Consider the following 27,592-nt stretch of genomic DNA (forward strand, 5'->3'; position numbering starts at 1 on the left):
GTAATCACGCAACTGTGGCGACTGCTCTTACCCGAGTTGAAAATCACGTATCTTTCACAAGGGATGACAGACATTTTCAGCAGTAGGAAAAATTTGATTGTACTAAGCGGTAAAAGAGAAAATTTGTGACACAATAAGTGAGGCACCGAGCTCGATAGCTGCAGTCGCTTAAGTGCGGGGGAGATAGTGGGTTCGAACCCCACTGTCGGCAGCCCTGAAGATGGTTTTCCGTGCTTTCCCGTTTTCACACCAGGCAAATGCTGGGGCTGTACCTTAAGGCCACGGCCGCTTCCCTCCCACTCCTAGCCCTTTCCTGTCCCATCGTCGCTATAAGACCCATCTGTGTTGGTGCGACTTAAAACAAAAGTGAGGTATTTTTATGTAGATTTAATACGATGAGAATCAGGACTTTGAATTTACGACGTGTTAAGCGGGAAAACATGTTAATGAGGAATGCAATGGCAGGTGAGTGTGGGAAGAGGAAGAAACAGAAAGTCACATATCAACCATGTCAAACAAGTCGCACATAGAAAAATAGGAACGTGAAAAGAAACACACAAATGGTTAAGTAAAATGTAAAAAGACAGGTCGGCATTGGAAAAGGGAGCAGTAGAAAACAGAGACGAGGACAAGCATGAAAACACAAAAAGAGAATGATGATCTACACATCTTCAAATAAATAGACTGTGGTTTTCCGTGGTTTCCCATTTTCACACCAGGCAAATGCCAGGGCTGTACCTTAATTAAGGCCACTTCCTAGGCCTTTCCTCTCCCATCGTCGGTAAAACAAAATTGCAAAAATAAAAAAATTAATAGACTCTCTCTCTCTCTCTCTCTCTCTCTCTCTTTGAGTCCAACCCTTCGTAAGTGTGTAGTGGCCTTTTGGTGATCTGCATCCAGGAGTCTCTGCTTTGGGCATGGTGACTTGCTTGCTGTAAGCTCATCCTGGTCAAGCTCTTGATCTGGTCCATCCATCGTAACTGTGCGCGTCCTCTACGTCTTCGGCTGTCAACTTTTCCCTCTATGATAACTATTTCCTTTGCCTCCTGTCTTCTAGCAATATGACCAAAATATCCGAGTTGTTTTTGGTTGATAAGGACCGAGCTCGATAGCTGCAGTCGCTTAAGTGCGGCCAGTATCCAGTATTCGGGAGATAGTAGGTTCGAACCCCACTGTCGGCAGCCCTGAAAATGCTTTTCCGTGGTTTCCCATTTTCACACCAGGCAAATGCTGGGGCTGTACCTTAATCAAGGCCTCGGCTACTTCCTTCCCACTCCTAGCCCTTTCCTGTCCCATCGTCGCCGTAAGACCTATCTGTGTCAGTGCGACGTAAAACAACTAGCAAAAGGAAAAAAAAATTGGTTGATAAGGGTCATTCAGTCTTTTTCTGATGCCAAACTGTTGCAGGATCAGTTCATTAGTACGGTGTGCTGTCCACGGTATTTGCAAAAATCTCCTATGGCACGAAATTTCTCGAGCGTCAATCCTGCAGCGATCCGCCATCTTCAACGTCCAAGTTTCTGCTGCATAGGTCGCGATAGGGAAGATCAGAGTTTGAGTCAGGGTGAGCTTTATCTTGGAAGTGATGAAGGTGTCCTTCCAGATGTACGTTTTGTTTTTAATTTCTCGCAATTGCAGTGCGCTTATGGATCTCAGGTCACAGTCTCCAGTATTTGTGACAATAGATCCCTGATACTCAAAGCGACTGACAACCTTATAATCAACAATTCTTGTTATGGCAGGTCTGTTGTTATTAAAACGATCTACAATCATCACTTGATCTTTTTATTGTTGATTTCAAGACCATATTTTGCTTCGCTCGTCTAACCTCCTCATGATGGTTTCTAGTTCATGATCATCTGTTTCAGTTATCACAGTGTCATTCACATATCTGAGATTGTTAATTTTCCTGCCACCAGCTGTGATGCCGTCACTCCAATCCTCGTGAATCTCCCTCATAATATACTCACTGTATACATTAAATAGGAGGGGGGAGAGAATGCAACCTTGTCACACTCCAGCACTAGAAGAAAAGATGTCTGAGAATTTGCTGTTAACTCTCAATGTCGTAGTGTTCGAAGAGTACAATTGTTGAATCAGGTACACTAAATGTTTCATCGTCCCCATCTCAATGAGTATAACCCATACTTTTGACTATTTCGCCTTCTCGAAGGCTTTCTTGTAGTCCACGAAGCACAGGAACATCTTGATATTGTACTTGCTTGTCTTCTCTATGAGCTGCCCCGGATGTTTAGGATCTGCTCACGAGTTCCTTTGCCTGGAACAACCCGGTTTGTTCCTCTGATATTTGTGGAAGTAAGAAGGTCTTCAGCCTCTCGTTCAGCACCTTGAGCATGATTTTACTGGCGTAGGAGATGAGGGCTATCGTTCGATAGTTTGAACAGTCAAGTGAAGAACCTTTCTTGAACAGTGGTACGAAGATAGAGTGGCACCACTGGTCCGGCCAATTTCCAGATGTCCATATCTTCTGACATAACTTGTTGAGGATGTCGACACCTCGGTCACCCATATTCGTTAGGATTTCAGCATTGATTCCATCTTGGCCTGGTGCTTTCCGGTTCTGGAGCTTTTTTATTGCACGTTCCACTTCTTCCCTGAGTATTGTTGGTTCAATGTCTGTTGGCTTCTGGTGACCTGGCATTGGTTGTGGGTCATCAGTGAACAACTTGATGCAGTATTCTTTCCATATTTTGGCGATGCCCGCTGCATTTGTGATGATATTCTCTTGGTCGTCTTTAATAGTCTGAGTCAGGCATAAACTCTCGTACTATTTTATCTTGTCGTACAGTTCTACGCTGTGATTTTTTGTTGCATGTGCCTCTAGTTCTGCACACAGTTTCTGAATATGTCCATTCTTGTCTCTTGTACAAGTGTGTTTGATATCATTGTACATTTTTTCCATTATTCGTCCTTGTTGTTCTGTAACTGTAACTGTGAGCCGGATGTTAAGTCTCATTTCAACCAGTGCCAAAGTTTAGTCATTCATCCAATGTTGTTGCTTCACTATTGTGTTCATCTTTGTGACCTTGCTCGCTGCATCTGTGATCCATTCTTCAATTCTCTTCCATGCCATGTCACAATTTCCCTCTAGGTCAGGTGGTCCAGTGCTTCGGAGTGTTTCTTGGAAAGTAATTGGCTCAGGGGCCATTAACTTTTTAAAATTTTATTTTGACCACTAGTTTGCTCAGTTTGATTCTAAGGTAGGCCCAGAGTTGACGATCCAATACGCATTCGGCACTAGGTTTGGTTTTCACATTACGGAAGAAGGTTCTCCATGTTTATCGACAAGGATGTAATCAATTTGGCTCTTAAAATTCTCATTCGGGGAAGTCCACATAAAGAAACGTCGTTTGTGGTGTTTAAACATGGTATTCTTAATGGAAAGACTGTTGTCGGTTGCAAACTGTATCAATCGATTGCTTCGCTCATTATGTGCACCCAGGCCTTACTGTCCTACAGTTTCTCGCAAGTGGTTGTCAAATCGAGGTGGTTCCTACTTTTACATTGAAATCTTTCAATATGATGGTAATACCTCTTGGTTTAAGTGACGCTATAATATCTTCCATGTCTGGATAGAAGTCTTCGATCTCTTGGCCGTCTGCAGCGATGGTGGGTAGATATACCTGGATCAGATCCAGTTTATATGGTTTGGTGTTGAGAGTGAGGGTCAGTATTCTTTCATTGATAGGTCTGTATTCCTCAGCATATTGGGATATCTGCTTATCAACAAGAAACGCAACACCATTCTGACCTGTATCAGTTGCCTCGGCAATATATATTACATGGTCATCTGTTTCAAAATGCCCACATCCTTTCCAGTGAGTTTCTGACAGTCCACTAATGTTGATGTTGGTCTGCATTTGGTTGATCAGTAGCAGATTTACCATGCAAGGCCTGATCGTTCACGTCTGCACGTCCAGTCGCACATTTTACTTAGTTCGGCCCGGACCCAAACTGACGCCGATTGCTACTCGGATCGTGCAGCATACCAATATTCATTTTTTGACTCTACATGATGCGCTCGTGGGATGATAATCAGGTGGTTTCCCCTTGCCTCACTTGTCATCAATCCTGGCTCTTCTAGATCCATTTATTCTCAGCTCCAAAGGAGCTTGTTTCTGCTTTTCAGCCTTTTCAGGAGGGTGGACATTATGCGGTGAGTTACCAGTTGACTGTTTGGTACCTTAGGGGTGAACTTTTTCATTCATATTTTTAAAAAATTGTAGAAGCCTCAATTTTTAATTTATCAGTGGGATGATTACCTTAAAATGTTTATAAACGTTGGTTCTTTATAAATGTAAATGCAAATGGAAAATCCTACACTTATGTTCAATATTATTTTGAGAGAAAACTAAATTACACTTTTTGTGCCCATGTGTACATCATATTTATACAAAGTAAAGGGCCCAAAATAAAAAATTATTTCCTAAAATCTATAGGCAACTAATACATGTAACTCCTTACAAGTACATAAGTTGATATTTTATAATACTTTCTAAACCTGGAATCTGGTGACAGCCCACTGTTTTCCACCAGATGTGTGATACCGATGTGTTTCATCAACAACCAGCTGCACCAACTCCACTGGCAGAATAGTTTTTTTTTTAATCAATGATTTTGGGGTTGTCATCAAACTCTACTTGGCTCCCAGAGTCTGTCACAGTTACTTGAAAGCCTGGTGAAGAAAAGTCATCAGTCAGCCACAAAAATAGTGATGAAATAGTTTTTGAACTCGCCGTACTTTTCTTCCTTTGTTTAGGAGGTGGCTCGGTTTCTTTCTCACAATATGTTCAGCACTTTCTTTACCATTTTCAGAATCGCTTAACAATCCATTAAAATCATCATCTTTATCACCACTTTCCACTGTGGTAAATAACTGAAAGATTCTTTGATCCGAAATAACATTGCTGCGAGAGCAACTAGCTTGTTGTTCTGCCATGCTTGTGTACATCACAGATGAGCTCCACAAACATATACAAAAAGCTCTGTAAGTTACTTTCCGAAGCTATATTATCTACATAAATCCCAACAGATGGCAGAACATGGCAGAGATCGAAACGGCACTGGAGTGTGAACCGGGAAACTAAAAAAAATTAAAATTCTTGTGCACCGTCTCTAGACGGGCGTAGCATTGCTTGACCAGCCGAGTCAGCCCGTCTATAGACGGGTGTAGCACTCATCGGGTTAACACTCGTTGGGGCCATCTTGCACAGATCGTCAGGTGGGAAGAGTGTACAATAAGAAGAAAGCTGGATAAACATAGGAAAAGGGAAGAAGCTTAAGTAAAGGTGAATTCAGGTGGTAAAAGACTGCAAACATAGGACAAATACAAAAAGAGAAATGGATCCTACTGAATCAGTTCAAATTTTGGAAAGGAACAAACAGGTGGCAGATCAAGTCATCTATAGAAAGGCAGGAACAGTGTTATATTCATCGGACATTCAAAGTGAAGTTGCTTGTAATTACAAAGTATTGCACCTTCATCAAAATGTGTGTGATCTGAAGCAATCTCTTTTCAGTTTCCACTTGCTTAATTTATAATTGTTAGGTTCTTCAGTCTGCTGAAACTAATTTTGAACTTTTCAGGTATAATTCTGTTACTACAAGCTTTTTTTAGGTAGTTTATAAATTCATTTATTCAGAATTATTTTCAATAGACTGAAGAACCCATAAATTCATCAAAATGAACAATATTTTTGTTTTTCCCATGATTAGGGCATTATTGTATTTACTTGCATGTATCTCGCCATTGTATATATCACGCACCCTAGTTGTTTTTATGAAATTAGGGGAGAAAAATAATCCTTGCATATATCTCACAAACGTTGATCTTCAGGGTTCTGTACCAATGCGATAAAATATGCGTGCTTGTTGTGCGTAATTCAAAGTCTAGCAGTCTCCCTTCAAAAGCATGATAAATAAAGCAAAATACTGTATGATATGACAATCAGACCTAATGTTTTACTTCTTCTGTGCAATGAAATGAAGGATGGAAAGGATAAGCGAGAGCTATATACTGTTGTAAATATTAAATTATAAGTCATGGAACCTAATAAAATCTAGTATATGAGAGTATTATGCTTCATTACTTTTAAAAATTGCATTTGTTTTAATTAAAATTTATTTATTACTTCCTCGATGTATCTCTAACCCCAACTTTTAAGCTTGAGTTATTGGGAAAAATGGGTGAGTAAATATGGTGTGTGACTGCTGTTTCAGGACAAAGCGTGGAGGTCCATGGGGGTGCAGCGAGAGCGCCAGGATCTCCTCGTCATCTCACCTTCAACGTCGGTGACAAAGTGAAAGTGCTGAAGGATGTAGCTACGCTTAAACACATGCAAGAAGGTCATGGTGGCTGGAACCCACGCATGGCTGAGGTATTGTATGTCTAGCTTCCGATTATAGGGTGGCAGTGGGAAGGGTGCCAAAAAACTTCCCGTACATTTTTTTATATGATGATGGTAGCTTAAAGGTCCCTTCTCTCTGGAAAACTAACAAATCTCACCCTGACCTTACACAGTCTAATTTAATAATATTTTAGCCCTTTTGTTTATTAGAATATCACTTTGGTAGTGAGAGACAAGATAATTGAGGAATTTGTTTATTTTTGGACAACAATTGGACAGTGTTATGCATCAATTTTCAGAAATTGGGATTTTGATGCCATCTATTGAGTAGGAATATGAACTACATACTTGCTGTTTTGGCACCTTTTCTTTAGTAATGTCCCTAATAAGAAAGAAAATTGTAAAAACCATTGAGGGAATAGAAGATGCATTATTTTGCAACAAATGGCCATAAGCATGAGTTGTCTGCATACCTTGTATATCCACTGCTTTGACCATAACTGCTGACAGTCCATCGGGGGGGGCCTTCTTCTTCTTTGATTTAATTTTTTTTTCTACTTCCGCATTTGAGTTTATCAAAATAGTTCATCTCCTCTCTTATTTCTTCTACATTCTAGAAAATAGTTCCATCGTCTGTTTCAGTTGCCATAATATCCTTTCTGGCTGATCTACTGTTCAATATTCCGTACAACATTTTCTGATTACCTTTACAGTTCCTAACAGAGCAAGCAACACAAATCCCCCAGTGTAATGGACCCCACAACTTATTAGTTCATAAAGAACAAACAACTCCCATGATAATATAAATGTTACAAGCTATGCAATTGTTTTACTTACTGCTATGAAGTTCGGCTCCATGGCTAAATGGTTAGCATGGTGGCCTTTGGTCACCGGGGTCCTGGGTTCGATTCCCGGCACGGTCGGGAATTTTAACCATCATTGATTAATTTCTCTGGCACGGGGACTGGGTGTATGTGTCCTTTTCATCATAATTTCATCCTCATCATGACACACAGGTCGCCTAAGGGCGTCAGATCGAAAGACCTGCACCTGGCGAACCGATCCTGTCCTCAGACACTCCCGGCACTAAAAGCCATACGCCATTTCATTTCACTCTATGAAAGTTATTTCAGGGCTAGCCTCAATGTTTTGTAGAGCACAGCTTGTGCAGGAGTGAAAGATTGTATTAGTTAAAGCTTTATTGGACTCAGCGAGTCGGTTATCCTTTGTGACTTATAGTCTTGTCAAAAAGCTTGTTGAACGAAGGCTTGTCAGCTGCCAATTGTTGGTACAGGATTTGACTTCCTGAAACATGTATGATAGAATAAATAATTTTCAATCATTAAAAGTGTATTGATAAAGTGGACCCAACATAAGGAATTTTAAATAGTTTCTTTAATAGATTTAACTGTTTTCCCATAAGGAATCCAAAATCTGCTACACAAAGAAAACAATACAGCCTGAGGCCAGAATGCAGTACATCTCATACTAATGTTCAGCAATCAGTTTAGTAACAAAGTGTTTCAGAGGAAGAATGATAGGGTATTTTTCATTACATTCCAGTTGGGAATTCATGAGTTGACCTCTGACTCTCAACAACCCATCACCATCAAGGAACGGTTTCAAAGTGCTGGTAGAGGCAACTACATTATTAGACCTCAAGTCATGAAGTTCCTTCCCATATTCACTAGCTTGCATCAGACTTATTATTTTCATTTCACTCACCTTCAATTCTTCAGAAATAAGTAGACCAATGAAAGGAGTATCCTTAATGGAGTGGACATTGGTAATAAATCTCAGAACATAGCTGTAAACTCGCGTGAGTTTGAGAAAGGATGAATATTTCTCCCTCAGATGAGTGTACCTTAACTAGCAGCACTCTCAAAGAGGTTTTCAATTCTGCGTTCATTGCAGATGGTGTACTGCTGGCAACAAAGTTAGGATACACTGGGGACAATTCTTGCAACCAGGTGGAACCCTGCCACCGTACATCAAGAGAAAGCATTTGTGAGGGTAAAACACCTCAGGATAAGTGGTCAGCTGGATTGCTGTGTGTAGGTACAGGTCTCCAATCTGAGCCAGAAGTAAGAGACTGAATTTCAACTACTCGATTAGCAACAAAAGTTTTCCAACAATTGGCGGGTTTCTGTTACCAACACAGAATTATCGTGCTGTCAGTCCAGCAGTATGTGGCGAAGGGAACGGGCAATTTCAGAGATTCAGTGACAAGGCAAGAAAGCAACAGAGAAGCACAAAGATCGAAGTGGGCAATAAATTCCTGTTTCAGTGGAACAGCTCTCGATTTGGAAGGAAACAGGATCGCTGATACGTGATGATTATCAGATACTGTCCTTACATACACACAAGCACCATAGGCAGCTTCTGAAGTGTCAGAAAAGCCATGGATTTCAACAAACTTATTTTTAGCAAAAGGCATTATATTTCTCTGCACTGTGAGTTCGTTAAGCAGGGAGAAATCAGTATAGATATCATTTCAAATTTCAATAATTTCAGATAAATGCTTTCTATGGATCTTGCCAATCAATTTTCAATTACCAAAGAGACTAGGATAAGTTTGCACTTAACCACGAACTTAATGTTATTATTTCAACATCCTAGTAATCCAAGAGGATTAAGTATGGAAGCAGTGATAGCGAAAATGCTTCTTTTAGTGACTTCCTTAGGTGTTTTCTTCAGATTTATTTGAAACTGAAACTCATCACCTTTAGGATGCCACACAATACCTAATGTTTTAATAACTTCATCCTTAGTGAGGTTACAAGGGGACAAAATTTCTCTCTCCTCTACAGGGACATTGGCGAGAGCTTCTGGACAATTTGACGTCCACTTTCTAAGATGAAAATGTGCACTATCAAGCACGGAAGGAATTTCTGATTGAAACCCTTTAGCAGGTCATCAACATAATAAGTGAATGAATGATCTCTGATGCAACAGGGTGAGATTCTTTGTGTTCGTCAGTAAGTTGCACTAGACATCTAGTAGCAAGAAAAGGGGTGAAATTTGTATCAAATGTAACGGTAAGATGGCAGTCCTTGATCTCTTCATTAGAGGATTTACGCCAGACAATTTTCTGAAGATTTCTGTGGTCAGTATGAATTAGCACACATCTGTACATCTTAGCAGTATCAGCCGAAAGAGCAACAAGATCGGTTCTGAACCTTAAAACAATAGACAGTAAGTCAGGCTGAATAGTGGGGCCAACCATTAACGTAGAGGGGCCGATGACCTCGATGTTAGGCCCCTTTAAACAACAAGCATCATTATCATCATCATTAACGTAGATTTCAATCATATCCCATTTCTGTCAAACACAACTCTCAGCTTGGTTGTAGTGTTAGAATCCTTGAGCACACAATGATGGGGCACGTAAAAACTTAATGAGTTAGAAGTCTCAGGGGATGCAATTTACATGTGTCCCATTTCATCATATTCCCACAAGAAATCTACATATTTCCTTTTCAAGTCTGGAAATCTAGCAAACTTATTTCCAGTGTGTTTGAGTCTTTTAGCAGCATTATGCTTAGATTCACCTACAGCTGACACTTCAGAACAATTGGAAGTTTGACAACAAACCTGCCAGAATCATGTCTCTGAACATTATTCACAAAATATTCTTCACAAGCCCTTTCTTCAGGAGTAAGAACTGTTTGATGAAGTTCTTCAAGCTCTCAAAACCTTTGCAGTTTTGCGTCAAGAGAATCGAGTTTTACAATATTAGCACGATGAGCTTTGGCATTTTTCTTAATGCACGACTCAGGGAAGGTGCATGACAATATCCAACCAAATTCAGTATCTAACAAGATATGCAAGATATTAGAAGTCCCAATTTCATAGTAGACATTAGCTCCTAGCAAGATTATCAATAGTAGAAGGATGATTAAATGTACTATCACTTAAAATAACATGAGCAATAGCCCAATTGGAACAATCAGTTTGCTGCGCAGGAAGTGGACTTGTGATTTTGTTCACAACTTCAATGTATAAGCTAAAACATTAGAGAACAAAACAAGGTTGCATGTGGAGCTTACAGGCGACACATCGACATTGCCTGTACCAACAGTTGTTAGCCGACAAGCCTCTGTACGTATGCCAAGCTTTTCGACAAGACTAGAAGTCACAAAGGATAACCGACTCGCTGAGTCCGGTAAAGCTTTAACTAATACAATCTCTCACTCCTACACAAGCTGTGCTCTACAAAACATTGAGCCTAGCCCTGAAACAAACTTCATGGCTGTAGGTGAAAAAATTGCATAACTTGTAACATTAATATTATTATTGGGAGTTGTTTGTTCTTCATGTACTAATAAGTTGTGGGGTCCATTACACTGGGGGATTTGTGTTGCTTACTCTGTTGGAAACATGAGAAGTAGAGAAACACAAATAACAAAGTTTATTTTCCCTCACAAACTTGTGACTATGAACCGTGTTTGCTTGTTTGAACTTTCTACAATCAGAAGTTTACAAAACCTACTACTCAAGGAGGTGCTGTTGTTGGTAATGTGAAATGTCTTTAGGTTGGATTTTGGCTCTTGTTTTTGTTTAATAACAGGTTTCTTGGATTCTGCCAGCTCTAATGTTTGATATTTTCTTTCCACAAAATCAATCAAATTATTTAAAATTGGGATATTTGTGGAGGCAGATTTGTTTTCCCATTCACTTCTCTGGTTGGACTTGATCGTACTTAGAATCAGTTCCTGTAGCAAAATTTCGTGAAGTGCAACTTGACCTTCCAAATTGTCAATAGCACTTGATTTATCAATTTTCAATATTCAAAAGAAGATCCGCTAGTACAATTAAGGAGATTAAGCAAATGTTTTACGTGCTGTGAAACAAGCATTTATTATTGTACCTTTCATCAATTAAATCCCAAGCACATATGGCTAGGTTATCTAACAAATCCCAAGGTTTGCCTTGAAGAGACGATAGTAGGTAGTGTAATCTTTGCACATTGTCAATGCAGGTATTATTAATAACTAAACTTTCAAAGGTGTTCCTGAAACTCTAGTATTTTGTCAAATCACCCTTAAAAACAGGCAATTCAATGGGATGGAGTTTCAAGCTAGAGCGGGATTGAATAGAGTTATCAGAGACAATGGATGCATTGCTAGGACTCGTGGGTGTTTCAAATGAGCAAAGCAATTCTTGAATCCTACCAACTATTGCATGATATCTGTTTTCAAATTCATCATGCTCTCAGAAGTGAGTTTTGCTAGATTTTGAGTGTAATTCACATTACTGAATTCCTCCCAAATTTCTGGCAGTCTATTTTGACTGGAAATCAGTTCGTAATGGTTGATGTTATCTTGCTTCAGATAATTTTTGAGCCGAGTTAATGACCTTTTAAGTAGGCCACACTTTTTATCAGCCTTTGCTTCAGATTCAAACACCATGAGGAATGGTTCTGGTAATCCGTTACCGACATGATAATAAAGGAAGTCAATTCTGAAACTGTGGTGAGTATGTTGAGTGCAATGCATTCATTTCACATTGTTGGAATGAGTGATGTAAGTTGGTGCATACCAGCACAGCAGAAACGTATAAGTTGTGTGTGTCCCAAAATATGCAAAATACTCTTCAGCGGCACAACAATATTATTACTATGGAAGTTTATGTTGCCCATGAGGAATGGAGACAAAGAAAGTGCTAGTAGTAGGGTTAGGATATTAGGCAGGATGTCCACCGTTGTCAAGACAGGACTAATAAAGACAAATGGAACAGACTCACAGTACATAGCAGTGCTGTATCATCACTATCACTGAAACCACTCCTTGACTGGAACCGCATGTGGCTTGAAGTAGACATGTCCAAGGATGACGTCTGTGATGTAATGTTAGTTGGAGTCCATCAATATCTCAGACATCAAGGGATTTGATGTGAACTGGCGTAAACAGCTCACAAGAATTGATGCGTTAGCACGTGGCAAACATTCCACATATTGCTAACATATGATCTCAAGGCAGTTCCAAGGCAATGTAGAATTTGTTGAAATCTCAATGTAACATATTCTATCATCATCGGTTTGCCCTTCCAGCTAGCCGGGTAGGGTGTTTGAAAACAAGAGTCTTCTAAAGTTGTCTATACAAAATGATTTTGTTGTCCAGGACAGATTCCCAATTCCATCCTCTTCTCTCCACGTCTTCCCTCAATTGGTCCATCCATCTTCTTCTTGGTCTTCAAACACCATGATGAATGGTTCTGGTAATCCGTTACCGACATGATAATAAAGGAAGTCAATTCTGAAACTGTGGTGAGTATGCTGAGTGCAATGCATTCATTTCACCTGTTATTATCTTTTCCAAATAAGCACATGGTAACCTTGTGCTAGTCATTCATTTAACATGCCCAAACAATTTTAAGTCTAGATGACCTAAGTCATTCCTCCATTGATTCATTTAGACCTAGGTTAGATCGGATCTAATCATTTTTCACGTGATCATGTAGTGTCTTTTGGAGGGCAGTAATAAGAAATTTCATTTCTCAGCCTTGAATCCTACTACAGTGGAACCTTGATTCTCCGTTTTTGGAGGGACCACCGAAAAAAAACGTACAACACGGGAAAACAACATATTGTCATACGTAACTCCTTAATATACATATATACAAACAATAGAATATTGAACTAGTTAAATCCTAAAACATCTACAGTAAATTATGCTATATTAAAACTCTAATATGTAACAAGACAATTCTTGTAAGTCATAAATATAAAATTTCTCGTCTGTTTGATGAGTTGTCTTCACATTCCTTAATGTCTGTGATTTTGTACTATCGTACTATCGAATTCAAATGTGAAATTAAGATTGAGGATTTAAAATTGTATGCAGTCCATTTGATGTTAAAATGTTCATTTCATGTATATAATAACCACTTTGATGGATTAAAAGCTCATTAAATACAATATGATTGTTAAAACTGGGCCGTCTTCTTAAATTTGTTAAGTACAAAAACTTCGTATTTTTAATGCTGTATGCGTGGTTGGAACTGTAATTTCATTTGTCCTACAGTTGTTAGGCGGACATGTCTTCTCAGTTCAATAGAACCCTCTAAAGCTGTGTAATTCGCGTGATGGCTGCGGCACGAATTCAAATGCGAAATTAAGATTGAGGATTTAAAATTGTATGTAGTCCATTTGATGTTAAAATGTTCATTTCATGTATATAATAACCACTTTGATGGATTAAAAGCTCGTTAAATGCAATATGATTGTTAAAACTTCTTAAATTTGTTAAGTACAAAAAACTTCGTATTTTTAATGCTGTATGCGTGGTTGGAACTGTAATTTGTACTTAACAAATTTAAGAAGACGGCCCAGATTTAACAATCATATTGTATTTAACGAGCTTTTAATCCATCAAAGTGGTTATTATATACATGAAATGAACATTTTAACATCAAATGGACTGCATACAATTTTAAATCCTCAGTCTTAATTTCACATTTGAATTTGATAGTACAATAGTACAAAATCACAGACATTAAGGAATGTGAAGACAACTCATCAAACAGACGAGAAATTTTATATTTATGACTTACAAGAATTGTCTTGTTACATATTAGAGTTTTAATATAGCATAATTTACTGTAGATGTTTTGGGATTTAACTAGTGCAATATTCTATTGTTTGTATATATGTATATTAAGGAGTTACGTATGACAATATGTTGTTTAATGTTTAGATTGCCAAGTTTTTTCGCACTTTCTGAGCAGCTGATGATGGTGTCAAAAATTGAACACCGAAACATGTTCTGTAATAAATAATGTTGTAAATACCATCCAACAACATTGTATTTTGTATTGAAAAGGTGGAACCCGCTAGATTCTAATTTAATTGCGATTGTTATCAGTCGATAGTGTCCATCTCTAGAGTGAAGCATTCATTTTGAACGACTCATTCACGAGCTACCCATCACTGCTGCTTACATTAGAGCAGTGTAAAAAGGAATAGGTTTCACAAGATGACAATCAATGTGCTTCTCTTTGTATTCAACAGCAGTCTGCCAGCTCAAGGCAGAAACATTGTAGTCATCATTCACTGTAAGCTCACAAAGAGATTCCTGTGGGAAAGATAGGTTAGACAACAATCGGAACACATTGATCTGGAACAATATGAATGGAACATGCAAAAATTCAGTTCGACTCATTGGTAGGCAAAACAGCATACCTCGATCCTCTGCTTCATTATGAACAAAATGTTACTGTTAGTTTTGCGAAATGGGTAACGTAGATGTAGCTATTTATTCCTCAATCATGCGAAGTTGGTTAAGTCAGCGCTGAAGGTTAGGAATCATCATCATCATCATCATTTCCCTTTATCCAGCTGTAGCCGGGTAGGGGCAAATATGGTTCCTCTCCACTTTCTTCGGTCTTTCCACCACTCCTCCAACACTGTGTCCCAGTCCAGGTTTCTTTCTATAATGCTGCGTTGGATTGTGTCCTTCCATCTCAATCGTGGTCGTCCACGGCCTCTCCTTCCTTGGATTTGCATTTCCATCACCTTTTTTGGCATTCTTTCGTCGCTCATTCGCTTTATGTGCCCAAACCATCTTAGTCGGCTCTTCTCTATTCTATCATTCATTTTTTCCACTCCAATTTCTTCCCGGATTTTCTCATTCCTTATTTTGTCTCTTCTACTCTTCTGTATCATACTCCTCAAGAACTTCATTTTGGCTGCCTGTATTCGACTCTCATCCTTCTTTGTCATTGTCCAAGTTTCTGCTCCGTAAGTTGTTATGGATACGTAATACATCTTGTACGTGGTATCCTTTGCTTCCGTTGGCACATCTTTGTCCCATAACATGTTTCTTACACTATGATAGAAACAACTTCCAGCTTGAATCCTTTTACTAATCTCAGCATCCAGTCGAGCATTCTCCATTAATTCACTCCCCAGATATTTAAACGTTTCCACTACTTCCAGGGGCTTGTCTGCAAGTCTAATCTGACCTTTCCCTTCTTTCTCCCCTCTAGTCATAACAAGAGTTTTACTCTTTTCTACACTTATTTTCAATCCACATTCTTCAATCTTCCCTTTCACCACATTCAAATGTTCTTGAACCTTCCTGTCGTCTTCTCCCCAAATCACAATATCATCTGCAAATAACATCATGTTCATTTCTCTTCCTCCATATGCTGCTTTTGCTGTTCTCATGATGTCATCCATTACTATTGTAAACAGGATTGGTGATAGAACACTTCCCTGTCTCAGCCCACTAGTTATTTTGAACCAACTTGTCCTGCCAACTTGTGTTTGCACGCAACTACAACATTCCTTATACAATGCCATGATCATTTTTATTAATCCCTGTCCAATTCCTTTTTGCACCAGACTGTCCCAAACTTTCGTCCTAGGGACACTGTCATATGCCTTTTCAATATGAATGAATGTCATCACCATATCATTCCCGTACTCCCAATGCTTTTCCATTAGTTGTCTCATAATGAAAATGGGTTCTATTGTTGACCTTCCACTTCTGAAACCTAACTGATTTTCCTGTATCTGCTTCTCAATCCTCAACCTTATTCTACTTTCCAGTATCCTTTCCATTATCTTAGCAACATGGGATATTAGAGTAATTCCCCTGTAGTTCTTCAAAACTTTCTTATCACCTTTCTTGAAAATTGGGATGATTATTCCTTTTTGCCAATCCTCAGGGACCTCCTTATTCTCCCAGACATTCCTGAGAACCTGATATGTCCACTGCAGGCCTACAGCTCCAGCTGCCTTTATCATCTCCACTGAAATTTCATCTATTCCAGCAGTTTTTCCATTCTTCATCTTTCTTACTGCCATTTCAATTTCATTCATTGTAATTTCTTAGAAGGTTAGGAATAATTTGTGATATCTGAAGCCGTCTCATTTCAGTTTCGACTCAGTCAGTTTATAACGGTTGGGTTCTTGAGTCTGCCAAAACCAATTTATTTATTCAGGATTAGTTTCGTCAGTCTGAAGAAGCTAACAGTTATGATTACGTTAAGAATAACGTGCATCGGGACACACGATGACCCGAACCACAAGGAATGTGTTAATACTGAAATGTGATCCTCATATGAAATGTTTTAGAGCCTTCCAAATCAGACTTAAATGATTCTTTTTTTAAAAATTACTTCCTGAAAAGTATCTGTTACATTAACACACAGGAAACCAGACAGTTTAAATGATTTTCAAAAATTTCTTTGAATTTGAATTGCTTTGAATTTTAACTTATGATACACAGTCTTCTACATTTATATCCTACCTACCGCATTCAGATATTGTGTATTGCACCCATTATGCAAATAGCCTATGTATAATTTATATTAATTCATCAAATTTTAAACATGAAAACTGCGTAGTGAACATTCGCAGTAGACTTCCAGGCTTTGCAACAAAGAGACTTGAGGAGCCAGAGTAAATCCTCTCTACTTGCTTTTAGTCACAAACGGGATGGACCCATAGCCATAAAACGGTCAAATAAATCTTATTTCGCCGCCTGGTGAAATTTCTGCGAAGACCTTCTCCCAGATAACGGAAAACATAGGACAATAGGCGACTGCGCCTTTATTTTGAGAGACAAGGACCGCCGAACATGTGAAGGAGTATGACAGACACCCCTTCAGAGAAGTGGTTTAGTCCTTGTTACTATAGCCTCAGGAAGAATTCAGTCAATCACAGAATTTAGCAGAGATAACCGCCATGACCAATTGAAACTATTTTCCAGTCTTTCCAAGAGTGTGAGTTGTTACAGTGCAAGTCATGTGCCTGCATTGTGGATGAATTATTAAAAATTTTTGTGATTATTTTGGAACTGAATTATCGTGTAATTAATAATCAGCAGCTACGTTGTAACTACAGCGGAGTGGACTAGTCCGGACAGCACACCCACATGGCGGTAAATTTGTGTATATCCGACTTAACAACATAACGCCAGTGACGCTTACGAAATTCGAGAAAAGTATATGATCGTTCTCCATAATATAGTGAAGGAGTGGAGTTGTACCAATTTATGGAGTCACCACAGATGATTTAATAGGGAAATAAGTGACGGACATTTAAATAATTCTCCAAGAAGTGATAGAAATATTAGTCCGCCTCCCCTTCTCCAGGATCGCTAGGGGCGTGGCATAGGAAATGCCCAAATAGGAGCCGTAGGTGCTGTGAAAGAGTCAGTTTCCTGTGAGTATTTCGCGCCGATACTTGTAATCACTCTGTTATGTTGAGACGTGAAGTTACACAGTAGTTTGGCAGTGAACGTCAGTGAAAATAAATGTGGTCGAGGGGTATTAGCTTGTGACACAAACAATTTTCTAGATTTAATCAATCTCAATAGGAACTAGGCGAACATTTTTACAAAATATATTTCAGTGTGCAGTATTATTTTGGAAGAAGTTAATTATATTAAATAGCACAATATGATTGGAGCAGGCTATGTCAATCGTCATGGACATTTTATAAACTAATATTAGAATGTTGCATTGTGGCCGTTGTACAGTCAATCTTGGGATAATTCATGATATTTTAAGTTGAACGTGCTAAGCAAAACTCGCAAGCATTAGAGACAATAACAGTTCTGCTGCTCGTAAGTTAGGAAGCCGAGACAATTGTGTTATTAACAGTACACATATTGGAATGCCGCAGTGAAACAAAGGAGTGGCTAACAGTTTTTCGAAGACTCTGCAAATAAGACTGAATGAACTACTACAGGGGCTAGAGACAAAAGGGGTAGCCGTTTCCAGGTAGGAGAGGGCAAGGACTGTATGCCAAGGACTAGTCGCCGCCAAGGGAGAGAAACAGGTGAACAACACGAGAGGTTGTTGACAAACATTTCCATAGGACTATAGCAGACATAACAAGAAGCACTGCACAGCTGATCGAAGTGTAGCTAAATAGCATAGATAGGAAATTTCAGCATGCAAGCGTTAATTTTGTTTTCATGTGTGTATGGATGTTAGTGGATAAGATATATTATAAATTAACACGTCAAGGAATGGTAAGCAAGAAATAATGTGAGTGATATCTACTATCAAAATGTATAAAAAGTGTCGTGTGTTACGTTGATTACGACGCAATGATGGATTCAGTCATGAAATAAATACCATGTAACGGGAGCCTGTCGGAGGCAGTGTGCAGCTGACATGATGTAAGTGAAGAAATTTTGAACCTATTACCTATGTAAATGTAAGACTGTAGAGCAAGACGTTGTCCGTTTAGTTTAGATCTGAGTAATGTAGTTGTTAGATTGATTTCACGCACCTAGATAACTCTGATTATAAATGAGAGGCGTTGGTGGTAAAATCAGACCCTATCGATGAGATTAGGACAGTCGGGTCTGCGATCGGGACCGCATTGTTCTAACCTCAGACTTTTATAATAATAGACTTGTTTTTCGTTGTGCGTTACATTAGTTGAAATAATAATAAAATGATACTAGTGCTTATAAATTTTACGAGGTCAAGTGACATCGCATATGTGTAAATTGTCAGATTCAACGTAGATAATAATAATAATAATAATAATAATAATAATAATAATAATAATAATAATAATAATAATTGACTTAGACTGAGCTCGATAGCTGCAGGTCGCTTAAGTGCGGCCAGTATCCAGTATTCGGGAGATAGTAGGTTCGAACCCCACTGTTGGCAGCCCTGAAAATTGTTTTCCATGGTTTCCCATTTTCACACCAGGCAAATGCTGGGACTGTACCTTAATTAAGGCCACAGCAGTTTCCTTCCCAGTCCTAGCCCTTTCCTGTCCCATCGTTGCCATAAGACCTATCTGTGTCGGTGCGACGTAAAGCAACTAGCAAAAAAAAAAAAATTAGTTGACTTGACTTTCGTTGTGTGTTACTCTGGTAATAATAATTATTATTGTTCCTTAATAAATATAAATAAGGGGAGTAAGTGTCAGTAAAACATTTATGATAACCTATTTAATCTTTCGGTAATTTGAGTGAGGACGCGGTGATAGCTTGGAAATAACGATCAGTAGCCGACATAATATTGTTACAATAATTATGATAACAACTATTATAACAAGGAAAAGCCATGCCTGATTTAATTGTATGACTGTACTAGCATTTGTATGCAAGTTTGAATCAAAAAGGGGAGAAACTAGTGAAGGCAATTATGTTTATTGACAAATAGAGATGAGTCATTTGGTCATAAGCAAGCTCGTCGTTAATTCGCAAATGGCAATATTAAATAAGATACAGGTGGTAATAAGTTCCGAATTGAGAGCCTAGAATGGGTGAGCGCGAATATAAAGTTATCCCAGGGAATAAATGAATAATGAATTTTGTCTCACATGACAGGAGACGGCTGATATGATATAGATGTAAAGGAGTTAAGAGTAGAGTATGTATGATGGACATATTGTACGCGTGTATAAGAATCGTGAGGAAAATGATCGGAGTCCAGAGACTTGGACCAAATAAATGATGAGAATCTACGATAAAATGGAGATATTACAGAGGAAAATAATGATTCGGGATAATAAAGAAATGTTTGATATAACGCACCCATGGAAGAATAATGAACAACAGCGGAACAGTATGAAATGTGAAATGCGAAGTAACGATGAGAAGGATTAGGACTTGCTGTTGAGACATAAACTAATTAAATGTGGTAATCTGGTTTAAATGTGACAGGTAGGGTAAGTGATTGCCGACAATAGTAACTCTACAGTTCTGGATAGAATAATTTTGTGTCACCGCATACGTATACTGCTAATATGATGAGGATAAATTTGTATTTTGAATTAACTAGGGTAACCCATATTGTTGAAAATAAATGAAGGTGGATAATGAATTTTGTGGACCTAATCATGTAATGAACTATTTCCATTTATTAAAATAGTGTAACGTAACATCAATTTTCGCGCAGGTAAATTTGTGCCGCTTAGATTTGGTTTAGAATTTTATTTGGATTTGATTAATATAGTCAGGTAGGAAGGTCGTGAATTTCAAGTTTTGAAAATAAAGTTTCATTGCATATATTTTTGTTTTTTTGTTTTGTTTGTTGGGTTTAGTTGCTCTGTTTGGCGAACACTATTCTGAGTGTTATGTAAATATTTGTAAATACCATTTTTGAAGTGCGTTGTATTCTGGTAGATGTTCGGGTAAGATAAGGACAACCTCGTGTTCACAGTCTAATAAATGTCAGCATTTTTCTTTACAGAAGGCTAAGGCCGTGGCAACGCAAAACATATGATATTAAATTTGGTTTGGATTTAGACGTCACAGTCAAACATTTGTAACGTGAAGGTAAATCATGTCAACTGATCGATTCTGTATTGTATTATGTTAATAGTGTAAGTAAACGCCACAAATATAACTAGAGAGTGTGAGAGGTAATACCAGTGTGGCAGAGGTAATCAGGAATATTTAATGTAAATTTCACCTTTAGAAAATTTTCAGTTGACCTCTGACAATGAATGTAATTTCTTTTCGATAAAATTTTAGTCCAGTGAGATCACAGTGTATTTTAATTAGACTTTTATCATGGCAGATAATTTGGTCTATAACTTTATTGTGTTGTTAAAATTTAGACTGCCATGATAGGCGACTTACAGCCATTTAAATGTTGAGTGTGGTTATAAGCAGAGAAGAGAAACGGTATTTATTTCACAGTGTGTGTTCATGGTAATTTACAAACTTAGGGCACACATTTATTCATGTTTTAATTACAAATCTCTAGGAGGACTATATTGGAGTCCTGTGTTCATTGTAACTTGCGTTGTATATGGTTTGATGTTGCACCAACATGTATCCCGTTTTGTTGGGGTTTTCATTATTTACTTTGTGGTTCCATCTGTGTTTGGAGCTTGCTTAAGACAACTAGACATTGTGCTGAGATGTAAATAAAATTTTAATGTTCAGTTTTATAAGTTAGATTTCACGAGTGTAAAGTTATTTTGAGTTTCATATTTTTGTATCAGTTTATAATATCATGGTCCTGTACTGTTTTATATTCAACGTAATTTTTTTTTTTTTTGCATTTTTTATTGATCCAAATTCAATTTCACTTTTTCCAATAAAACCTTTTTGTTCTAAAAGTTCAGTCGGTCTTTGGGTTACGTCATTTTTTTAGTAGCTAGCTTGATCCTTAGTTGATTGTTTACACCCCTATATGCCTGTTATACAAGGAACTGCCGGACGGTCCATCCTGAGAAGAGAGTCTACGTGTGGTTATTTCTTTTTCAGCTGCCGGAGCCCAAGTCAACGAGTGAATCTTCCACACATGCTCATGTGAAAAGTTTGTTTAACAAGCCTTGTGGTCTATAAGTAGTGTCCTACCTCTTAGCCAGAGGTCTCAGGTTCGATTCCTGGTCTGGTCAGGGATTTTTACCTGCAACTGAGGGCTGGTTCGAGGTCCACACAGCCTATGTGAGAACATTTGATGAGCTATCTGATGATGAAATAGCAGCCCCAGTCTAGAAAACCAAGAATAACGGTTTAGAGGATTCATTGTGATAATACATGTTGCCTTATAATCTCCATGCCTTCGGGCTGAGTAGTGGTTGCTTTGTAGACGAAGGCCCATCAGGGATGTGGCATCATAATGTTCTTTTATCAATCATATTATTTCTTGGTGGTAAACTGTGTTCTTCATTGACATTTTCATCACTGAATCCAGCCCTAAACTTTGGAAATGTTACGATTTAGGCCTTCTTGAAATTATTCACATTGTGTCCCTTCAAACACACCAGCAATATCTCCCAGTTATCTATTTCACTAACAAAGTTATCTGTATCACCTTCTAACTACTTAAACTTTTTCGGTGTCTCTTAGACTTTCTCGTGCTATTTTTACTACTACAATCTTAGATGGTATATTCCATTCTTCCACTTCTCTGCTCCACATTCTGCATTATCAGTGGTAGAATGTCCGATTCATGATCTCAAATTCACAGGTTCACCTGACAAAATGAAATCAACATTGTCATAGTATCCATCCCAGTAAAATTCTGCTTTCATTGCTAGATAACAGCAAAATCAGTATGCACACCCCTGAGATGGCACCACTTCCGAAGATCTGCACCACGATAGCTGAACCCATACTATATTCTTACTATATTGTTGATTCGTGAAAAATATATTGAAAATTGCTATCAAGTACAGTCTAGCAACAAAACTTGTAACAACCTAGTACCATGAACAACTAGCTATAATACAATCCAGTCCATTGTTTACGATGTTGTGCAAAACCGTGACATCAAAGTACACAGAAACAAGGTGAAGTTGTCTTTTTCAGTAAGAATTATTTATTTGCAATAGGTTTCAGCTATCAAGTAATATTCAGAGCAAAGGAGTGCAAAAAAAGCCTATAAACAAGTCTGTAAAAATTTTGGACAGGGATTTTTAACTAAATATTATGCTCAAGCTCATAGCAATTATTAAAAGCTGTAGATTACTGTGCTGTGCTTCTAACTTCTCAGAAATGAGTTATTCAAAACTACTCCTCTTCACATTCCATGTCAACAAGTTTGTGGGACTTCTTGCATTATTCTCATTTAGACAGCATCTCCCAAGTACAAAGTGTTTTGGAACAGAAGTGTTCAGTACAGTCGTGATTAAGGCTGAAAAGTACATGAGAAGAAAATATACAGATACTAGATATATAATCGAACAGGATCGTTTTGATTTTTCCTGTTTCCTTGAAAGCGAATTAATATCCATCACCGGCTTGCTAGACCTGTCATGATTTCACCAAAGCCCCGTTAGCCGCCATCTTTTTCAGGATTCCTGTAGGGCCTTCACAGCTACCGTAGCGGTCTCAGGGCACCCACAGTCCCCACTGTACTTCACCCCGACGGGCTATTCCCTAACTTGATGACGTTGCCCATCTCCCACAACGTGGATGAGGGGTTGGACTTATGGGAGACTACTGGTAAAGAAACTGAGAACAATGACTGAAAGAAAGTGAACAGAGAAGCAGGAAAGGCATATCAAAATGTGGAAACTGAAGGAAAAGGAAACCACAGAAGAATACCAGGACAAAATAAGATTGAACTTGCCAACAGATGATACAAAAACAGAAGAGGAAGAATGGGAAAGGTTCAAGAGGACACTAGTAAAAACTGCAGAGGAAGTGTGTGGGAGAACTAATGCCAGGAAAAGATGCAAGGACACCCCATGGTGGAACGACAGAGTCAGAGCGGCAGTTAGGGAGAAGAATAAAGCTTTCAGAGTGTGGTTTTAACAGAGGACAACGGAGAAAAGACAAGATTATAAGACCAAAAAGGAAGAAGCTAAAAAGGTTGTAACAGAGAAGAAAAAATGTATGGAAAAGTGGACAAACATGATGGAAGAGGATAGCAAAGGAAATAAAAAAGTACTGTATGGAATGGTCAAGAGTAAGAGGAAAGGCATGAAGGAAGATGTTATAATGATAGACAAAAATGGAAATGAAGTGCAGGAAATGGAGAACTTAAAGGAATGTGGAAGGAGTATTTTGAAGATTTACTAAACCCAGAAGGATGCACAGAGGAGGAAAGTAGAAGCAGGTAGGAAGTAAGAAATATGGAAAAAGAAAAAGACTTAACATGGGCAGAAGTGGAGCTAGCACTGGGCAAGATGAAAGGAGGGAAAGCCCCAGGGTTAGATGGAGTGAGTATTGAGATGGTGAAGGCAGCAGGAGAGGTAGGGAAACAGTGGCTTTATCGTGTGTTGAAAGTAGTATGGAAGGAAAGGAAGACCTCTGAAGATCGGAAGAAGGGGGTAACCATACCCTTTTTAAAGAAGGGGAATAGAAAGGAGTTTAATAACTATAGGGGAGTCACAGTGATATGCCACCGTGCAAAGGTGTTTGAGAAGATTCTGGAGAATAGAATCAGAAAGAGGGTGGAAGAAAAGTTAAGAGAAGAGCAGTATGGTTTCAGATCAGGAAGGTCCACAGTAGACCTTATATTCGCAGTAAGGCAACTACAAGAGCGTCATTATGAATCGGGTAAGGATCTTGTGATGGCCTTCGTGGAGTTTGAGAAAGCTTAGACCGTGTGTGTAGAAACAAGTTATGGGAAACCTTACAGAGAAAAGGTGTTGAGGAACAGACTGTAGAAAGAGTGAAGGAGATGTACAATGGGAGTGTCAGTTGTGTCAAAATAGGAGAGAGAACAGGCTGGTTTGAGCAAAAAGGTGGATTAAAACAAGGAAGTGCTCTGTCACCTTTGCTCTTTGTAGTGACAACGGACGATATAATGACAAAAGTGGCAAGGAAAATTGGAGAAGGAAAAATGAAAGCGATTATGTTTGCAGATGACCTGTTAGTATGGGGAGAAAAGGAAGAGGATATTCAGGAACAGTTAGATGCTTGGGTAGATGAGGTGGAACAATATGGAATGAAATTTAATGCCCAAAAGAGCGAGATAGTGATCATAACTAGAAAGAAGGAGAGACCTACAAGAGGGATAATGCTTGGAGGAGAACAGCTTAGGAAGGTAGAGAGTTTCAAGTACTTAGGAAGTATCATAGAGGAAAGTAGAAGAAATGATAAGGAAATAATCGAGCGTGGAAGACAAGCAGGAGCATTCCTGAAAAGTGTCAGAAGCCTGGCTTGGAGCAAGGATGTCCCTCAGAGAAGCAAAAGGGTGATATACAGGATGTACTGTATACCTACTCTGATATATGCAGCTGAGACTTGGGTAATGAGGCAGAGAGCCGTGAATAGAACACAGGCAAGTGAAATGAAATTTCTGAGAAGCAGGATAGGAGTGACAAGATGGGATAAGATGAGAAATGAGAAGGTTCGAGATATAGTAAAAGAAGAGCCTCTACAGAATAGGATAGAGGCATCTAGACTCAGATGGTATGGACACATGAAGAGAATGACAGAGGAAAGTATACCGAGGAGGATGCACGAAATGGAGATAACAGGTAAATGACCTAGAGGAGGACCAAGAGACAGGTGGATAACAGGAGTGGAAGAGTGTGTACAGAGAAGAGGAGAGGACTGGGCAAGAGTGACTAGGGAGAAGTGGTGGGGAGACAAGAGGAGATGGAGAGGCTTATGTTCCAAGCAGACCCGGCCAACAGCTGGAAACTGCAGATGATGATCATTTTGACTTTTCTCTCAAGGTAAACCTTAGTAGAAATTCATCAATCAAATTATGTATAATTGTAACTAACGTGGAGGTGAGGCAGATGCATGCCCATCTTTTTGTTATTTCCTCCCATGTGCTTTTCTTTGATATCCAGTTTCATCATCTGTTTCTGCCAGAAACTGGCAAAGAATAACAAGACGTAGGTGCCCATGCACACATTAGCTACACCTACATTCATATGAGTTCACATCAATAAATTCCTAGACTGATCTCAAAAATAATTGTGTACCTTCCTTTCAAGGCTTGACATTGATCCCAGTGGCACTGCCACGATCGGAAGCACTCCATAAGCATTTTCTTGTGATCTGTTCAAAACAGACTGCTGTTCAGTTTGAATTTCTTCCACCATTTGAAATCTTTACCCTGTCAGCTGCATTTTCAATTTTGGAGATAGCAAGAAGTTGCAGGGTCCAAGGTTAGACTAATAGGGAAGATGTGGCATCAAGGTCATTTGCTCTTGGCCAAAAACCATGGAATCGAGAGAGCAACACAGGTTTTCGGTGAGTTAACAATGATATCAATGGTCCATATGAGTGCAGGAAGTGCAGTTTGATAATTGAATTGCTAGACCTTATACATGGGTGCCCGTAGAATTGACGAGCCATTTCTTCCATTATTTGTCATGCTGAATGAGCCACATTTTGCTTCACCATTGATCAGGTCTCTTCCTCACATTTTTCTGTAGACATTTTTCAACTTTGTCATAAAAAGTAGCTTAAGCTGTTCGACAGTCTTCGCAGTAATCCTGCCACACTTTTGTGATCATTTCTGGAGTTGAAGTGGACACACATCATCAGTTAACCGTCTCCAGTTTCCCAGTGCGGTGTATGAGCGCTCGCCACTTCAGTCAATTCAGGTACCATTCTTCTTCCTGTGCTTCTTCAGGTCAGGAGCAATCCTGCTACCATATGTTACAGTAGACCTCGATCTGAGGTAATCGGTCTCCCAGGCAGCTGGGAGTAGGGGTATTTCAGTTGCCTTGATAAAGAATACTGCAGTGTATTTGAAACGTCTGCAAACTGTACGGAACATACAGAAAACAACACCACGGTTCAACGCAGAAAAAGAACTAAATAATTCTACACACATCGTGGAAGCTTCACTTCTAAGATACTGCACATTATCATCAATTAGCCTCTCTTAAAGTAGGGAAACCACTGAAATGTCTGGAAGATCTCATTGCCTGGCCATCTTCAGCATTTCATAATGTTCTGAAACTACTTTACGTAGCTTGAAACAGAATTTGATTCAAACGTGCTGTTAATGTAAATGCTCCTTTTTACTATTCACAGAGAACACATAGGACGTAATTACAGACACAAATGTACCCTCACTCCCAATGTGGAGAACCAACTAGTTTTTTGCACACTGATCCATTATAGCACAACAGTACTGGTACAGTATGAGCGCAGGAAGTACAGTCTGGGAATTAAATTACTAGACCTTATGCATGGGTACCCATAGGAATTAGAAAGCCATTTCCTCCTCCTTGATTTCTTTCATCATTTACTAGAATTTAAACTTGTATTCTACTCATTACAGTATATTGGGAAGATCGGCACCGTGCACAGAGTTACGGATCGTGGAGACATTCGTGTCCAGTACGAAGGGTGCAATAATCGCTGGACGTTCCACCCTGGTTCTCTCACCAAGATCAACACTTTTGCTGTCGGCGATGTAGTGAGAGTGAAGCACGACCTGGCCAAAGTGCGAGACTACCAGAAAGGACATGGAGAATGGGTGGATGTCATGAAAAATGTTAGTTTCTTTCATTGCTACTGCATTTAAATTTTGAATTTCTTCAATCTTAGTTTGGAAAGTGGGCTTCCCTGAACAAGAATATAATGTATTTTTATACAAATTCACAAAGCGATTAAGTAAAATACGTAGCCACATTCTGAGATGGGTGAGTGTAATACAAACTTTAACTACAGTTTCCCACAAACACTTTTTTTTTTTTAGGTACACTGAGCATGTAAACTATTATATGTAAAGGTATGATATTTTGCACACTCATTTATGACTATACTCTGGCACTAAAACTCTACATTTTTGTATGTATCTTCTACATTTTCCTATTCCTAAAATGTCAGATGTTATTAAAAATTTATATTATTTAAATTAAA

At 38.8% G+C, this 27,592-nt stretch overlaps 1 protein-coding gene across 3 annotated transcripts in view; it reads left to right on the forward strand.

Moving 5' to 3' along the window:
• Positions 1–27,592, forward strand: part of mib2 (mind bomb 2) — a 223,286-nt gene that overhangs the window by 51,828 nt on the left and 143,866 nt on the right. For all 3 annotated transcript variants that reach the window (XM_067155808.2, XM_067155799.2, XM_067155789.2), the window contains exons 7-8: positions 6,241–6,398; positions 27,009–27,224. In XM_067155808.2, coding sequence (XP_067011909.2) covers positions 6,241–6,398; positions 27,009–27,224 — 374 coding nt within the window. The remainder of the gene's footprint in view (positions 1–6,240; positions 6,399–27,008; positions 27,225–27,592) is intronic.

Source organism: Anabrus simplex, chromosome 1 (genome assembly GCF_040414725.1).
Source record: "Anabrus simplex isolate iqAnaSimp1 chromosome 1, ASM4041472v1, whole genome shotgun sequence".
Lineage (NCBI taxonomy): Eukaryota > Metazoa > Arthropoda > Insecta > Orthoptera > Tettigoniidae > Anabrus > Anabrus simplex.